Source organism: Pseudorca crassidens, chromosome 20 (genome assembly GCF_039906515.1).
Source record: "Pseudorca crassidens isolate mPseCra1 chromosome 20, mPseCra1.hap1, whole genome shotgun sequence".
Classification (NCBI taxonomy): Eukaryota; Metazoa; Chordata; class Mammalia; order Artiodactyla; family Delphinidae; genus Pseudorca; species Pseudorca crassidens.
In genome coordinates, this window is record NC_090315.1 from 49,790,026 (window position 1) to 49,808,709 (window position 18,684).

Consider the following 18,684-nt stretch of genomic DNA (forward strand, 5'->3'; position numbering starts at 1 on the left):
TCAAAAATAATATTAGAGTATAAACAACTCTACCCCAATAAAAAATAAAATAAAATAAAAAATAAAAATAATATTAGAGTATGTAAAGCCTTTGGAATTTTTCTCCAAAGCTAAGCAGTTCAAAATGAAAACAGGAGTAACTGACATCTATCATTCTGTCCTCGAACCAGATGACAAACTACTACCTCTCGGGAACACACGTTAACTGCCTTCAAGCAGAGTTAACTGCTGTGCAGCATTAGCTGCTGAAATAACATCATCCTTTAAAGAGTTACACACCCCAGGGGCTTCCCTGGTGGCGCAGTGGTTGAGAGGCCGCCTGCCGATGCGGGGGACACGGGTTTGTGCCCAGGCCCAGGAAGATCCCACATGCCACGGAGCGGCTGGGCCCGTGAGCCATGGCCACTAGGCCCGCGCGTCCGGAGCCTGTGCTCCGCGGCGGGAGAGGCCACGACAGTGAGAGGCCCGCGCACCACAAAAAAAAAAGAGTTACACACCCCAGAACATCCTCATCAGCCCACAAGGACAATGAGAATGAGACAGGAGATGACACAAGATAAAAGAAGACAATGCATTTTTGAAAAACAGAAAGAAAATAAAGACCCTAAGAAATGTAATTTTATGTATTGCCAATTTTGACAACTTAAATAGTTCTAAAAGGTTTACATAAAAAAAAAAAATAGCCATTCACTGTTTCCCTGATTTCTGGCCCTACAAGACAATTTTCACATTTTAACTGCCACCCCCCCAATACTCTCTATATTTCAAATAGTATGCCTATGTTTATGAGGTTTCTTTTTAATCTCATTTTTTGTACTTTAGTGAGTTTTAGGATGGAACAGGGATAAACATGGAATAATATTCAATCTTCCATGTTTTACTGCAAATCTCAGGCTTTTATTTTATTTCAGTGGACACACAAACATTACCAAATGGGGACTTCCCTGGTGGCACAGTGGTTAAGAATCCGCCTGCCAATGGGGGGGAACACGGGTTCGATCCATGGTCGGGGAAGATCCCACATGCCGCGGAGCAACTAATCCCATGAGCCACAACTACTGAGCCCGCACGCCTAGAGCCCGTGCTCCACAACAAGAGAAGCCACCACAATGTGAAGCCTGCACGACATAACCAAGAGTAGCCCCTGCTTGCCTCAACTAGAGAAAGCCCACATGCAGCAAAGAAGACCCAAAGCAGCCAAAAATAAATAAGTTAAAAAAACGAAACAAAAAGACATTACCAAATGACCTAATTGAAAAAGCTAAGGATGACAGAATAGGAATGCTTGGACTATTCTTGAATGTGATTAAGGGATGTGAAGTATAGCTGTTATCTTTTCTTAAAGGGGGAAAAAAGATTGGTCTTGTCACTGTGATAATTCTAATTTATGAAGAAAACCGAAGGGCTAAATGCAGTGTTTAGCTACAGAAATGAGGAAAGGGGTTCAAGAAGCATCATGATATTCATCTTTAAAAAGCAAACAGAGAATCTGACAAGGTTTCTTTTGTTCTACAGGGAATCTGAATTCTCAAGAGTCTTGAAACAAAAGAACTAAGAAGAAAAGAAAAGCTGCCGACAGGGCACTCTCCTTCCATGAGCTGCAAACTGCTTACCTCGGATTCTAACTCGGTGAGGTTGCCGACTATATCTCTGCACTCTACAGCCAAGTCATCAAGATGATCCTGGAGGCATTCAAGCTCCTGCAAATGAAAAGGCACTCTCTTAGCACCTGTCAGTTATATAAATAGTCAAGGGTAGATGAGACACCAGTGTCCACTTCCTTTTCAGTGGTCTTGCTTTTCTTTTCTTTTAAACAACTTCACTGAACAGAATGCTAGAGCTTTATTTGAGTCCCCAAACTGGGATTTTCGAAAAGATGATTATTTGATGTATCAGGGTGGTTAAGAGGGTCAAGGGGGTACAACCGCCATGCAAATCCTCCAGAAGGCCAAACTGATAAGTCCAACAAGAATCAATGTTCAGGTGTCCTCAGAGTCTAAAAATCTCATCAGGCCTTTACTCCATTCCGTCAACACCTTGCTAATCTGCATTTTGATAATTATCGTTGGACAAAATATTCACAGTGAAAGACACGGCACGTTCTACGACTCTTCGTGGGCAAGTAAGTTGGGACCCAGTTTCAGGGTCTGAAACACAGTAGAGAGCTGATAGCTCCTGCAAATCAAATCTGGGATTCTAACCCTAACCCACATAAAAGGATCCTCTGAGGGTAACTGTAAAACAAGTGAGCACACTAGGGTTTGAGTATCTAAAAGCTATCTTACCTGGGCTTTGGAAACTGAGCTGGAGTTACCTTGTAACATCAGTCTATTGCTATTCCTTTTAGGGACTTAGAGGTTTTAAGTTTTACATTAGCTTACTTTCCCAAAGAACACGAACAGCTATTTCTCAGCAAAGGGCTCTGTTAAAGGATCAAGTTTAACTTACTGACTATTCTGCAAGAATCTCTGTTTCAGAATTAGAATGGGAAGCGAGGAGAAGGATTGTGGGAATTATACAAGAGCCAGAAAGGGAGTGGGGGGTGGGGACCCTAAAGGAAAATGCATACAACTTTTGGGAGGAGATAAATAGCTAAGGGAAAAATTCCACTCATGGACTCCTTTCCTAAGTTAGCTTCACAGGGATGGGCTGTAATGTAGTGCAGCTTTCTCACTGTTACTTTACAGGGCGTATGAAAGGAAACTGTTTCATGGGATTCCATATGACTATATCCCTTGTTTCATTAGAAAGAGGCAACAGCAAGCTAAACTATATGGCATTTCCTAACAATAAACTCGACAGAACTGTAGCAGGCCCAGGAAACAGACTGCTGAAAATGATATTCCCAGGCCCAACAGATCTGAGCAGGCATCATGTTGCTTTTAAAAAATGTCCAATTCCTGCACATGTGACTTTCATTAGTTTAATCCCAGAGGGTGTTTTGGAGTGGTACAAATGGAACCGTTCATGCCTCCTTCTAGTATTAATGGGCCTTTAAATAAGTAGCTATTCCTCACTGCATGGTTCCTCTGCCTTGATCTAAAAGACAAGATACCTTCCCACCTAATTTGCTAGAATGCAACAACGTATCTTTTTTTTTTTTTTTTAACTAGGCACAAAATCCTAAGAACCCATTTACAGCATGCACAGTAATTCTTGGGGTTGCTCCTTTTCTACACTTTCCTGTACAGAGAGGTTATAATAAAATGGAGCAAATGCCTGGCTAGGATTAGACCTGAGCTCAAGGTAAGTTAAGTCAATACCCTTCATTTCTCTGAGCCTCAAGTGTATCAATTACTAAATGGAAAAAATAATTCCATTTCTACATCTCTTCTAGGACTGTCGTAGGGCAAGCGTACTATTCATGCATATCAGTAGTCACATATCGATGTATATATTTATACTCTGCCTTCCCTCAAAAGGACCTAATGTAGCTTACAAAAATGAGAAAAGAAAAAAAAAGAAGGGCAAGATAAAATCAATTAAAAATGAGTAAAAAAGAGAAAGGAAAAAGAAAATATGTTAAGGAAAGTGGAATGAAGCCAGTAGTAAGTTAGTACACAAAATGCCTACCACAAAATCTAATACACCTGTGAGAGGCACGCCATATCTTTGGCTCGAGGCTTTTTAAGAGGCAGCACAAAGAGGGAAAACAATCAGTTACAAACCATAATAACCATAACATTCAAACAAACTAACTGCTTAGGAAAAGTACAGTTATAGAGACCAAAGAGAACATTTTCCTCAGGATTTCTTATAGGAAGAACAGTGACTAATATAACAAATCACACACCTGTGAAGCTGATGGAGATGGATTTTACGGTGTTTGTAGTCGACATAAAATGTTAATCATGAACATTATTATTATTACTGCACCATAAATAGGTAGCTTTGTCACCTACCTGTCCAGTCTCTGTTTTTTCACTGCACCATTTCCCCAGATCAATCAGGCACTTATCCTGAAGGGCAGGATCCAGCTTAACGTCCATGGCACGCTGGTGTAGGATCCTCTGGACTTCAGCTCGGCATTCCCGTGAGAGCTACATGAGAAATAATAAGCAAAATACTTCAAAGGTACCAAAACCAAAAGACACCAGATAGAACAAATCCATTGTCAGGAAAATAACAAATAAGTTGACAGTTATTTGAACCAAACTTTAAGCCTCGAATCTCTTCCAGAATAAAAATTAAATGTTCTATAAGGTTTCTAAACACCTTTATCTCTAGGAATGTGATTATAAATACATTAGGCATTTTCTAATATATATACTGTATGAAACAATATTCTTTTCTCAGAGTATCCTGATAAAAGTGAATTAGGACTGAATCACTATGCTGTACACCTGAAACTAATATAATATTGTAAGTCAACTATACTTCAATTAAAAAATGAACTGGATTTGTTCAGATGAGGTAGAGAGGTTTTTGTTCAGGAAAATTAATTTGCCACTACTCTATGAATGTAGAGTGGAATACTGGGTCTGATTCAAGAGAGAATAAACACTCGGGTGAGGAGAACTGAGTTCAAATTTACCTAAACTCGGAACAAGGTGAGAGTTACTTCAGGTCAGAACCCGACTCTTCTAGATAAGTTAATGAGAATTAAGCAGTGGGTCAAACATATTAAAACTAATATTTTGGGGAGAGTTGTGAGAAAGCTGTCATTGACAGGTACAGTCAGCCTCTCCTTCTAAAAGAGCCAACACATCTGGAGGGAGGTACGGTGGGTATAGAGAGTAACTGCTTAATCGGCACAGGAGTTTCCTTTCAGAGACATGGAAATATTTTGGAAGTAGACAGAGGTGGTGGTTGCACAACTTTGTGAATGTACTAAATGCCACTGAATTTTTCCTTCTAAAATGATTAACTTTATGTTATGTGACTTTAACCTCGATTTTTAAAAGAAGCCTATTTTTTAAAAGGACAGCATACCAGATTCCAACTCTTTCTTTATTTACAAAGACAAGGAACCTCCTACTATAGTGACTACCAAGACGCTAGGATTTAGGAGCTCCTGTGATTAATGACAGGCTCATTATACGAAGAAAAAAGTAACAACAAATTTCCATATTTTCTTACGTAGCAATATAAAAACTGGGTTAATACTGCAGTAACTAAAGTATGACATTTCTTTCTGAGTCTCCTCATTCCGAATCCTAAACAGTCAGACTTTTGCATTAAGCTCAGAAGGGGTATTTGCAAACATGCCTGTGAAATAATACCATCTATATTTTCTGTAACAAATGCAGGGCTGAAATGCAATAGAGTTATCTCAGAAGGCTTAAAAAGGCCACCCTGGAGAGCAAGTAGCATGTCAGTACGGGACCAGAAGGCAACAAATGTCACCTGAGAGCCAAGCAGACACGAACATCCCAACAAGAGGCAGTACTCAGGGCAGACAAATACCAAGGGAGTGGGGCGTGGAGGGTGTAGCTCCAATGCGTGTGCTGTCTGAGGGGCCTCACCAATACACGCACTATGGGCTCTGCTGCCAAGGGCAGAAGCCTAAAAACCATTTACACCTTGGCTAAGAGCTTCTAATGGATCTTTAACGCTAAATACAGTTAGGGTAGCGGCATTTGTCTACTTGTGATTTAGATTTTGGTAATTTTAAGAAAAACTGGAAATGTCCCCTCATTTTGTTAAAAACATAAAATCAGATGGAAGGAAGCTGGTAGAACAATTCTACGTACACTCACTGAAGAAGCTTCTAGTAGTGCAGCAACCCCTCCTCGCCAGATATACTAACAAAGTTTTCCTAGGATGATAGGAATCACAACAATTCACAGCAAATGAATTAAATGACGACAGGAAGAAATGAAGTCAATATTGAGTGCATACCCTCCTGCCCTGTTCCTCAGTGCGGTAGGCATGTCGGTATAAGCATGAGAACACAGCTCCAGGAGGCATAAGTTCACTGGTTTCATTCCAACCGTGGGTGTGGCAAAGACGAGATGCATCTCCCTGGCATTTGCGGTATAAGACAGGGTCCAGCCTATAAGGTTAAGAGTTAAGAGATAACCACTCTTACTATACCTTTCCTCCCAAGACGTGCTAAGGGTTTCTGCAAGGTGCTTGTTTGTGTACCCGTTGACAATCACTTCTAGGGGAATGGAGACGGCAGGTGAGCACAAGTACATTCCTGAATTTTGTTCTTCATGAACACACAGTGGTTAATCTGTAGAAGTTTGTTAATCCTTAATATAGAAGATTTAAGTTCTGCCTCAAAGATGGTATCTTCGCGGGCTTCCCTGGTGGCGCAGTGGTTGAGAGTCCGCCTGCCAATGCAGGGGACACGGGTTCGTGCCCCGGTCCGGGAAGACCCCACATGCCGCGGAGCGGCTGGGCCCGTGAGCCATGGCCGCTGAGCCTGCGCGTCCGGAGCCTGTGCTCCGCAACGGGAGAGGCCACAACAGTGAGAGGCCCGCGTACCGCAAAAAAAAAAAAAAAAAAAAAAGATGGTATCTTCCCAATGTAAGGCACACAACATTACAATAATAGACTCAGCATTAACATGCCCTAGCTGAAATGAGACAAGGGTTGTAGCAATCACCAGGCAATTCACAACTTTTACTCAGTACTTTTTCTGTGAGTAAAAGTCAATCTTACCTGATATACTAGGTTCATTAAGATCAGGAAAGGACAACATAAACCGTCTCCTCCTCAAGTTCTTTTCTAGTAAAACTGTTCCAGTTCTTTTTCCCATGCAAGGTAAGGCAGTTATATTTTTAGTTTACCTGAACATGCTTACCAATTAAAAAAACTTGACATTTAACTTTGACTCTGGAGACAGTGGATTAGGTGACGAGCCTGCTGCCTCTCCGAATCAGACCAATGGATACTTCACTCTGTCTATATTATACTATCAACCTTGGGGGAGGGCTACTTAATGGGAGGAAAAAGGCTAATATTTAAGTAGCTTTAAAGATTGGAAAGCATCCTTTGATCATGGATGAAGGAATTACAGGAGAGGAAAAAACATACTTTTTTAAGGTAATAAACTCAGTAAACAGTCTGTTATTTCGGTTTAGATAGCTAGAGTAAGCACAGGGAAATTCCCACCCAAGTTTCTGAAGTCTTTTCAAGAGTTAACTTGAGGAAACAGAAATAGACACACTGAGTCTTCAAGTAATCTTTTTCCAGTAAAGTATGGGGGTAAAACATATATTAATCACCAGAAAAATAATTAATGACCAAAGTACAGTGGCTTAAAACAATCAGGAAGCAGCTGAACTTGGGAGGCAGGAGGAACAGCCTGGTCTGGAGGTGGGAAGAGAAAATAAGACATGGAAAGAGGGAGGGATTGCAGCCAATAAACAGTTATTCTGACTATAAGAGATATACTTCTATTTCATCTACCTCCTCCCTTTTTTCTGGCTAACAGGATGAAAAGAGAATCAAGTTGTCATTTACCGAGAAGAGCTTCTTAAGACAGAATAAATTCAATAACTTTGAATAGTAAAAGAAATAAAGCAAACTCCCATACCCAGGACAAATCAATAAAAATAAAAATCACTATAAGAGACATATCTGAAGATGCTTCTGCTGCCCCACCGCTGCCCAAGTTCTTTCTAGATAGACGTTTGTGGTATCAGAAACACTGGACCCTGACTTTCAATGTAGTAGTTAATGGGGCCACTTGGGAATAGACCTGCAGGGGCTGTCTCTGCTTTTAGATACTGTTCTGAAAGCAAGAAAGAGATTTTTCTGGAGATTAGAGTGTCAGCTATCCCACAACTTAACAAAAACAAATTACTACTGATTATTATTATTATTTCTTTTTTGTGGTACGCGGGCCTCTCACTGTTGTGGCCTCTCCCATTGCGGAGCACAGGCTCCGGCCCGTGCAGGCTCAGCGGCCACGGCTCACGGGTCTAGCCGCTCCGCGGCATGTGGGATCTTCCCGGACTGGGGCACGAACCCGTGTCCCCTGCATCGGCAGGCAGACTCTCAACCACTGCGCCACCAGGGAAGCCCTACTGATTATTTTTTAAAAATACAAGGGATAGTGACTACACAGGAGAACAGGTTGAGGCTTACCTTACTATGGCTTCAAAATACTCACTTCCAGTGCTTAAGCCTCTGCGCTTCCAATGCAGGGGGCACAGGTTCGATCCCTGGTCAGGGAACTAGGATCTCACATGCCGCGTGGCCAGAAAAACCCCCCAACCAAACAAAACAAAATACTCACTTCCAATCACGGGAGATGAAATATTGCAGCTCTAAGAGACGGTGTTCACAATCTTCCACCATTTTTTCTGTGTATAAATGTTCCATCAGGCACGAGAGGATCCTGGGCATAAAACAGGGGTGAAATTGTAACTAGAGAAAGTTCTGACAGTGGATTCAGAACTCTCACACCAGTATTGCTTGGTCTGCAGAAAAAGCCATTTAGCTATTTTCCTAGGGCAATCAGGGACTTACTTTCCTGAGAATCACTCAAATTAACTCAACCTAACAGTGCTTATGCCTTCTATCAACTTTAGAGCCACTTAGCACTTAGGACTCAGCTTACACAAGAGCTGTGTGCAGCTGCTGTATATTTAACTGTTTATTATGAGAGACTTCCAACCATACAAAAGTAGAGAATCATATAATATCCATCTTCCCTTCCCATAGCTTTAAGACAAAGTTTGTTTTAACCCTATACCCTCCTTGCTAATATTTTGAAATAAATCCCAGATACCCTATCATTTCATTTGTAAATATTATACTTCAGCATGTTTCTCTATAATATGAAAACATAATACCATTATCCACCAAAGAAGTAAATCTAAAAATCCTTAATATCATGAAATATCCTGTCAGCTTTCAAATTTTTCCAATTATCTCATGCTTTTTCACGTTTGTTCAAAACAGGACCCAGAAAAGGTCCATAACCTGCATTTAACTGACAGTATCTCAAATCTATTTAATCTGTAGCAGTTCCCTCCTTCCTCCCTCTCCCCTGCTCCCTTAATAGTTGACACAGTTATTTTCATATTGGTAAATAGTCTTAATCAGTCTTAAGAGTGTTTGTCTACCTCCACCAACCATACAAAGAGCTTCAAGGAAGAAGATCTTTTTTTTAACCTCCTACCACAGCATGAACATCTGGAGTATATGCACAGGAGAATGATGAGAAACATGGACTGCATTTGTTTCACACAGTTGGGTACGGTCAGCTGCAGGCTATAAAGATTTTTGCAGAATGGAAAACCTGTTCTTACTTGCAACCTGGTTTTAAGAGCTGTTTGCACATCATATGGAAAAAAAACCAATACATGAGACTCAAATGCTTTATTACAGCATTTTACAGCTTTCCTAGATCTTGGATATAACTTCAGTTCATTTTGTCCATGATTACCCCCTCCAACCACCACATTTTGTGCTTTATTTCAATTATAATTAATTACTCTCTAATAATTATCAAGTTGCCAATGCATATGAGACAATATACACATAGGATGAAAAGTATAGAGCCAAAGCATGCTTCATTTTATCCTGTGAGTTTTTTCTCCGATTTTTATTTGACCATTAAGTAGGATTATTCAGTGACCTAATGTCTAGGACTGTATATGCTCAGTCACTGTCAACACACATCATCACAATGCTGGGTCTAGGTTCTCTACATCATGGATGAGACAGAGCCCAAGTCTCCATCCCAATACTAGTTTTAACAAAAGCTGGTATGTGTTCCTGCTTAACAAAATTTCAGTTAAGTTGCTAAACCGTCTGAAAGTCATTTGGGGATATATTCCCCATGCTGCACTGCCAAATACAATACAATACCACAAGTAAGATAACCTACATTGGGTCTCCGGATCTTATGTGTTTGCAGGCTGTCTGTATTACAGATTCACAAGCTTCATTCAAAGCTCTATCAATGCGGTAATCTGCACCAGGGTCAGTCTCCTGAATCAGTGTTTGAAGCTGGATTAAGAAAAATTAAGAAGGAAGAAAGAAAGTCACTTATACATCTAGGATGAGCAACGTCATGTCTTCAATCAGTTCTCAGTCTGGTATATCACAATGTACTCTTAACAAGGTACTACAATCGTCACTGGCCAAGCTCAACGGCTCTTGTCAAATACTTTCCAACTAGTTCCTCTACTTTGCAAGTTTTTCTGTTTAACTCATTGTAGGTATAGCTTGCCTACCTGTCTGAACCATCCCTGGATGTGTGCAAAACAAGAGGACCTTACAATATAAAAGCTGCCTCTTTCCTCACATCTGTTAATCAAATTACTAAATCTGACACTCAGTGCCAAGGCAGAGTTGAGTGGAGAAGAGTAAACAGAAGACATTTCCAGTTAGAGATCTAATTTGGTCTTAAAAATCTAGAATTTGAATTTTGCTGCAAAGACAATGGCATAAAACAAGTACACTCTGCTTTATTAAAAAGAGATGTGAGATTTCAGTTGCAAGAAATACCAATTACAAAAAACAAGAATATTATTTATAATTTCCTATTTTTCCTCAACTATTTTTTATATAACCAAGAGATGAACCAGAGCTTGTTCATTACAAGTAATACAGAAAAATACTTGTCACTATGCAGTTGAAAATGAGGATATATTCTTTAACATTTACTTTTGCTTGGTCCACACTCTGTCATAGAATAAAGTGAAAGCATGATAAGATGTGCCTCAGATTCTTTTTTCCTGTCTGAGGAGAAAGCAGTCAGGGCACAGATGAAAAAGCTCTAAATCAAGGATGAGACAACCTGAGTTCTATTAATAGTTCTGTCTCTGCCAGATACTAGCTTTGAGAACAAAGGCAAGTTGATTAACCTCTAAGTTCCAGTTTCTTTAACTGCAAAGAATTATAAGGAAGAATAATATATAGAAGGTTGTGTAAGCTGCAAAGCATTTTACAGATGTAAAAGATCATTATTACTACAGATGGGCAGCAGATGGTGTTTGGGGTGGGAATCTTAAATAACACAAAGCAAATCTGAAAACTACGGTGCTTCTGGTTGGGGTTCCTTTTGTTCCAAGTTAAAGAATTGGAGCCCTTTTTGTGTCATTGATTTAGCCTCTGTAGGAGCCTTGTCTGATCCTCATACGTTTGACCTACAATCCTATAGAGGCTCATATGAAAGCACTGACCCCATCACACACTTGATCAGAGAACAAAGATCAAAAGAAAAACCCAATTTTGTCTCTCCTAAAAGAAGTCAACAATCAAGATGAGAGAAGTATGAAAGATATCTAATATTCTGGGATGGAACTTACTTATACCAATTCTCGGTGCAATTTGGAGAAGCTTCAAAATGCAGTGGTTAGTTAGTAGGAAGATTACTACTACTGTCAAATGACTACCAATTTTAATTTGCTGACAAAGACCAAAATATTTACTTCTTTTTCTGAGGGACATTATAAGCATCATGGGAGTCTGGAAGTTTCTCTAAGAACTTAGTTAAATATCCATGACTGACAGGCAAACTTTGAGAATTCTCCGTGCATGTACCAGACTGCAGGTTCTAAAAGAAGACAGTGAATGCCCTACAGACTCTAGGAGGTCAAAGGCTCAAGGGATCACTGCTACTCTGGAATCCAGTGACAGCGGTGTGGGAAATAAACACTACGTATGTGAAATATTACATGATGATACATCTATTCCTGCCCTGATTGCTTAGGAAAACGTGAGAAAATGCTTCCAAAAAATTAGTCTAGAGAATAGACAGCAGTCTCCTCAGCCTAGGTGAGACTGGGCCCAGATTTGTTCAGCCATAACTGAAAAGAATTTAAGTTCATGATCACAGTGTATCTGGAAGAGTATATACTCATTAAGATAATAATTATTCTTATGCTTCACTATTTATTCGCTTTACTATTTATTGAGAGATCACTAAATCAAAGCACCACCAAGCAGAGAACAAGGGAAAATTAATGGTCAACCACAGACCAATATGGAAGTCTACTGTATCAAGGAAAGAAACTTTGAAAAGCAAATTATTACAAAACATTCCTCCATGTGACTGAGGATGGATAATGAAGTAGATGACTAAGGAAAACTTTCTCCCTTTGGATCACCTATCTTCAATTTTTGTGAGCAAAGGCTAAAGACCACAGGTCCATAAAAAACAAAATGAAGTGTTTCTTGCCCACTTAGCCAAACTTAATGTGGACAGAACCACGTATTTTACCTTTTGAGGCTAACCTCTAGCTTTGGAAGCACTTTTCTTTTGGGCACAAAGCATGAGGTGGGTGCTATTTATTTCTCTCTCAACAAGCTAAATTTCAAAAAGCCCTGGAGGTAAACGAGATGCTTCCAAATAAAATCAGACTAATTTCTTTTTTCTGTACACCTTAGTACAAAGTGTAGCCTCAGGAAAAATATAAGTTTAGTCCTGACCACCACCCTCCCCTTTGCATGCTGCATTAAGGATGAAATGTCTTGATTCGTTCTCGGTCTGGGGCCCAGGCACACACATTGTCACAGAAGTTTCCCAGGACAATCACCAGCAAAGACTGCTCCTGAGGAACTACATCCAGAAGGCTTCCTTCTAGCTAGGTTTGGTATTCTGGATAAGAGGCGACATTTGTCTATTTTCCCCACTATGGGATGTGTAAGTTACTGTCCACTCTGGGTCAGGGTGAGTAATAGAAGCTAAGATGAAATTTTACTCCATGTCAAAATTCTATGGGAATTTTGTGTTTCAGACTGTAAAATTATGATTTTATCTGATTAGCAGGAAAATCAAATTCAATTAATATTCTGTTTTTAATAAAAAATGCCAACAACAAAAATAAGAGACTAATGAATTGCAGTTTTCTGAAGTTTCACTTAGGAGAGAATCTCAACCTTCTAATTTAGAGTATAAGGCTAAACTCTATCTTCTGTGCTTCCTAAAGGAAGGTATAGGAAACCACAGAATTCATTGTACAGGATGCCACTGTTACATTTCGTATTGTAAATTGCTCAAAGACTCTTATTCGGTAAAAAGCAATAAACATGGATAATGGTAATGAAACAGATGCACTGTATCTATTATAATACTTTGTTAAATTATAATATGTACCTGATCTATAGTTACTCAACTGTTTATCAAGTTTATCAAGAACAACTTTATCTTCTCAAGCAAAGCACACTAATTTTTTCCAACTGTGTTTACAGAACTGACTGTAGAGTTTGGCGGTAGAGACAGACCCTCCCATGCACAGCTGCCCTTGTTGAACAAGAAAAGATGGTGGGATTTTGAAAACGACATGCTTTCTTGATCCTTCAGGCCAGGAATTCATGCCATGCTGCATATCAGTAACACGAAGAGAATCTTAGAAAGTTTCAATTCATTTCAGCTCTCTTTCAGCCTCAACTCAATCAAAAGTGGTGGGAGAGGCACATTCTCTTTTGCTGGAAGACCTTTTCTGATTTACCAGAACCCGGTTTGCCTTAGTAAATACAATCTAGCCAGATATCTCTTCTTTAAACACTCCAGTAAACAATGCATTTAATCTATTTCTTTAAGTTTACTGTATAGCTCTTTTTATTTATTATGAGCTCAAACTTCTGCTCTGCAGCAAATTCCACGTTTTTACTCTGATATGCCTGAAGAAACAGTATTTTGTGTCTAGTTCTTAATACCTAAGGTTCACTGTGATGTCACAAATGATCCAGATAAATGAGCTGGGACAGCGTCAGGAAGAGGCTCCTCGGCTGATAAACCGTAACATTAACAACGGCAGCGGAAAATCTGTCCTTACCGCTTGCTGGCAGTTCATTCCAAGGTTCCCTTTCTCCCCCCGAACTACTTTCATCAGACAATGCAGGGTTCGCCCTTTTCGATGCAATCCAGAACAGTGGTGTTCAATCTCCCCCCGACAGCTCAGGATGATCTCAGGGCTCAAAGAAAAGTCTTCCATCAACATGCGGCGGTAATCTAACATCTCGCCCTGGCACTCACTGCTCACTTGCCGCCCTGTTAGGATTTAAGTCACAACATTATGGATGGTGAGCTACAGGATCGGATATTACCACATATTAAAAGTACAAGTTTTTCCCTAGAATATACCAGTCATACTATTATCTAGACTGAAAAGCAGAGAACTTAGCAAAAGCTTTATCAGCATAAAATGAGTTTAATACTCCAAAGACTAGGGTTTATCCTGTCAGTGTTCTGCCTTATACAGAATTTTATACTACTGAACTAGTAATGCGTATGTTTTGCCAACAGAAGTCTTATCAATAAGATAACTACTGGGGTAAAAATCAAAGCCAGGAAAATCCCGACTGGCTTACACCCTTTAAGCGTGTGGAAAAATCTTCACTTCAAATACTCACTACAGCTCCCCAACTCTTCTTTGAGCTGTCAATGCCATCTGGGAAAACTTATGAAATTTAACCAAAAAAAAAACAGCTTTGCTGAGGTATAACTGACATATAATAAACTATGCTTTTAAAACATACAATTGGATAAGTCTGACATATGTACGCATCAATGAAACCATCACCACAATCAAGATATCGAACATATAACCATCAACTCCAAAAGCTTCCACATGTTCGTTTAGAATCCCTCCTTTCCTTTCCTCTCTACCCACCTACCCCATGCCCAGTCAACCAATGATCTGCTTTCTGTGACTACACATTATTTTACTAGTTTGCAGTTTTCAGAAGTTCATATAGATATGCTATGGACTCTTTTTTTTTTGTCTGACTTCTTTCAGATTTTTTGAGATTCAGCCACAAATCAACAGTGCGTTGCTTTTTACTGCTAAGTAATATGATTCCATTATGTGGCTACACTACAATTCGTTTATCCCTTAAACTGCTGATGAACATTTGGGTTATTTCCAGTTTTGGGCTATTACAAATATGCTGTTATGAGCATTCATACACAAGAGTTTATATGGATATATGCTTTCATATATCTTGGGTAACCTAGGATTTACACAGCTGGGTCATAAGTTAGATGTATGCGGAACTTCTTAAGAAACGGGCCAACTATTTTCCGAAGTAGAAATTTAAAATTCCCATCAATAGTGTAGTTCCAGTTCTTTCACATCCTACTAACACTCACATGGTCAGACTTTTTAGTATTAAAAAATCTGTATAACTTCTATGAATTATCTGTTCATATCCTTTGACCATTTATTTGCTGAGTCTTTTTGTGTTTCCTGTTAATTTGCAGTTTAAGGAGATTAACTCTCTATTTTTTAAATACCAAAATTAGATGTTTTGCATTCTGCTTTATAATATGCTTTTAGTAGTCAACAATCTCCACCTTTACATTTCAAGAAAATTTCATCAAACACCCAGATCATAATCAAAATTCTCCAATTTCCTCCAAAACGTCCTTCGTTTGCATGAATACCAAACATGCATGGTCTCTGGTTGCTATTCCATTGCTTTTAAGCTTAGGAGTCTTTCACTACCCAGATATGAGAAAAAAATTCAACAAAAAGTTCTGAGTTTTATTTAACAACTGATCTTTTTCCACTTAACTTTTTAATCACTAGGCAATTGTCCTAGCATCATTCATTCGACAGCTAGAAATTTCATTTTTACATCCTATAGTCCATGTTAAGAAATGTTCTTTCTGAATGACCCTGACCTTTTATACATCCTTCTTAGTTCCTTTATCAGGGATTGACTTTTGGACTGAACAGACCCCGAGTCTGACCTTATAAGGTAATCCTTCCTTCTTTCACTGCTTAATTTCTTTATATCAACACTGTTAGAATAATAACAGTACTTACTTATCACTTACCGTATGTTACGTGCTATGCCAAAAAACCTCATTCGATCCTCACAAGAACTCCTCAACACAGGTAATATATTTTTGTTTTATAGATAAGAAAAATGAGGTTTGGAGAGATTAAGAAACATAAATAATGGTCCCCAGGCAGTTAGTATGGTGATAGAGCCATCATTTGAAGTCACATCTCTCTGACCCAAAGCTCATATGCTAAATCATTACGCTTCCCTGACTCTCCTAAAATTGCTGTGTGACATGCATTTTAAAAATTTTAAATTGGATTTGAGAAATATACCTTACTTTAAAAAGGCTGGGATGTAAAGAAAAACAAAATTTAGGGCTGTTGAGTTAAGAGGAAGGGGCTTCAATAAGACTTAGGGATACCAAGCCTTCAGCCTAGAGTTTTGCTTACAAAGAAAGGCTCCAGAGTCACAAGGTACAAGTGTACTCAAAAGAGCCCACATAGCAGGAGACGATCCAAAAAGGAGCGAAAAGGATAAAAAGAAATTAACTCTTACCTCTATGCACAGCTGACTCCAGACACATCAGAAGGTAGGAGAGCCTGGCTTCCCGGGACCGAGGAAGGTTTTCCACGTTGCACCGGTATTTCTTCAAGTCACTCTTACAGGATTTGGCCAATGAATAACTGACTTTATAATCCTGGGCAATCAGCTTTTGGCGGGTTGTTAGTGCTTCTCGACACTGAGAAAAGAGGGCACCAAGGGAGCTGTGAGACCGCTCAGGAGGCTGAGCCGTTCACATGTACCTCTAAGACAAGCAGAGGCTCATGGCCAAGTACAGTAAACAACTGCAGTGGTTACCAAAATGTCTATGTTTAGGTTTGGTTAAAATTGAGCACAAGTGTGCTGAACTAGTGTAGCAAGAAGCAGGGGTATATGAGCAGGAAAGCCTGGAATTCTATGGTGAATTGCTGATTGTTGCAACAACAGCAACTGTCCAAAACACATAAATATTTGGTAGATTCTAATACATTAACTTGACAAAGTATTCTTTTCCTCTTCAACAATATCCCTAAAGTAAATTCCACCAGAATGAAAGTGGCAACTGACATAACACTCTGGAAGCTCCATTCTACTATACTTTTAAAATATAATTATTCAATACTAAATGATATAAGGAAGTGAAATGAAAAACATTTCTTCAGCCGCACAGGAAAGTAAGTGACAGGATAGCAAAGCCAAAAATAACGACTTTCAAAAGTCATGAAAGATTCTTGCATTCATCCAGGGACAAAGAACTAACAGTAATGAGAAAGCTTAATGACACAGTTGCTGAAAAATTAAATCGCTAATTATCTATGAAGCGTATTGGTTTGGTTAGTCTAAACTTCTTGAGTACATAGGGATGGCTTCAGTGTAATTCTGACATAAAATTCTCTGATTTTACTCCCCAAATTGATTCCCCATTGGCGTCCCAAAGTCCAGATATCACGAGAAGCTTAATTTTTTTGGTTTAGGTGAAATATGCTTTGGTTTCCTACTAAAAGCCAAGTATCTTACCCCTGAAAAGGACAAGCTGTATCAGTATTTTATATTTTGGTATGAGTTTATAAGAATATTGTTTGAGAGGATTTGAGAAAGCTTTTAAGAAAATGAATAAAATGCGGGTTTGTTTCAAAGTAATACTTACTTTTTCACTCATAGATTCTTCAAATTTATGGTTAAAGAGGCACTTATATACTCTGCCTTCACCAGCTTGTGTCTGTAAGATGGAATATAACATCATCATCATCACTAGCTAAGTAGTTACGCTGGGCAATATCCACAATCTTATAAAGAACTTTCTGTTAAATTATTATAATGATGACTACCTTTGAACATATGGCTCAGCCATTTGTAAAATTTAGTAGCCTTTGAAAGAAAGTAACGATTGCAGTAAAGATGAAAAAAAATTTCCCATGGTATTTGAATACACTGTCATGTGTTCCCAGACATACTGTTAATTAGGAAACCAAGAGAAGCGTCAATGAGTCTCTCTTCTTACAACTTTATGCTAGAGTCAATAAAACTCTAGCATTGGCTCTGACCAGTGGTTCTGGTAGTTAAAGCTATTAATTCAAAACAGCAGGCAGAGTGGGAGTGTACACAAGTCACGCTCAGTCCTTTGCGGTAAAGATGGAGATTATTTCTGCCTAAAGGGTTGGTAAGGTCTTCTATAGGGTACGCAGGTAGTAACCAAGGATTTGGTTTTAAAAGTTAGCCACCTGTTGCTTCCTTCGTCTTAGCCAAAAGTAGTTAAATATAAATACGTAATATGGCCAATTTTTAGCCACGGAATATATGTGAATGGGATTCCCTGGTAAGATAGGATTCCTATATATAAAACAGACTTCCAAGAACTGAAATTGAGAAGTGAGATAGAGTAGAAAAAACAACGTATGGAGACTGTTCGAAGCCAAGTGTTAACTAGATGTTACCTCAAGGCTGAGCAGCCGTATCCAGTACCCAGATAACTTTCTGTTATCCTGGGACCAACTCCACCTTCCATTTCAGTGACTTTTCTACATGTGACAGCTTGTGTTGGTTTAATTTTGGAATCAAGTATAAAAAAAATATTTAGGAAGAAAAGGAAGCAAAGAAGAACAGTTTCTGAGCTGACTCACATTTTCACAAAAACGTTCCCGATCATCTCGGCAGGCAAAATATAAATGCCGGTCTAAGTGAAAGTCATCTGAGGACAGCTCAGCCACCCGGAGAATGGCTTTCTTGCAGAGTTCAGAGACTTGAATCTTAGGATCTCTTTCTTCTGCTTCCTTCACCAGGCCTTTCTCCAAGCATGATACCACCTCACCCTGTGAATGTGCATCCTAAAACAGCAAGGATACTAACATTTAAAAACTCACCACCATGAGCATCAAATAAACATCATTTGGTTAAAACCAAAAAACCAAAAAGCCAACTCAACACACAATTGTTTATCAATGTTCTATTGAGAAATAGGGTGAGAACCAACCACATTGTGAAAGTTACAGAAAATGCCCT

At 39.1% G+C, this 18,684-nt stretch overlaps 1 protein-coding gene across 1 annotated transcript in view; it reads right to left on the reverse strand.

The window, feature by feature from the left end:
- The window catches only part of GLG1 (golgi glycoprotein 1), a 143,523-nt gene that overhangs the window by 24,681 nt on the left and 100,158 nt on the right, over window positions 1–18,684 (reverse strand). The window contains exons 5-13 of the mRNA XM_067719440.1: window positions 18,306–18,509; window positions 17,333–17,404; window positions 16,201–16,384; window positions 13,689–13,903; window positions 9,791–9,912; window positions 8,192–8,293; window positions 5,842–5,995; window positions 3,903–4,040; window positions 1,614–1,700 (exon numbers count right to left, since the gene is read on the reverse strand). Coding sequence (XP_067575541.1) covers window positions 1,614–1,700; window positions 3,903–4,040; window positions 5,842–5,995; window positions 8,192–8,293; window positions 9,791–9,912; window positions 13,689–13,903; window positions 16,201–16,384; window positions 17,333–17,404; window positions 18,306–18,509 — 1,278 coding nt within the window. The remainder of the gene's footprint in view (window positions 1–1,613; window positions 1,701–3,902; window positions 4,041–5,841; window positions 5,996–8,191; window positions 8,294–9,790; window positions 9,913–13,688; window positions 13,904–16,200; window positions 16,385–17,332; window positions 17,405–18,305; window positions 18,510–18,684) is intronic.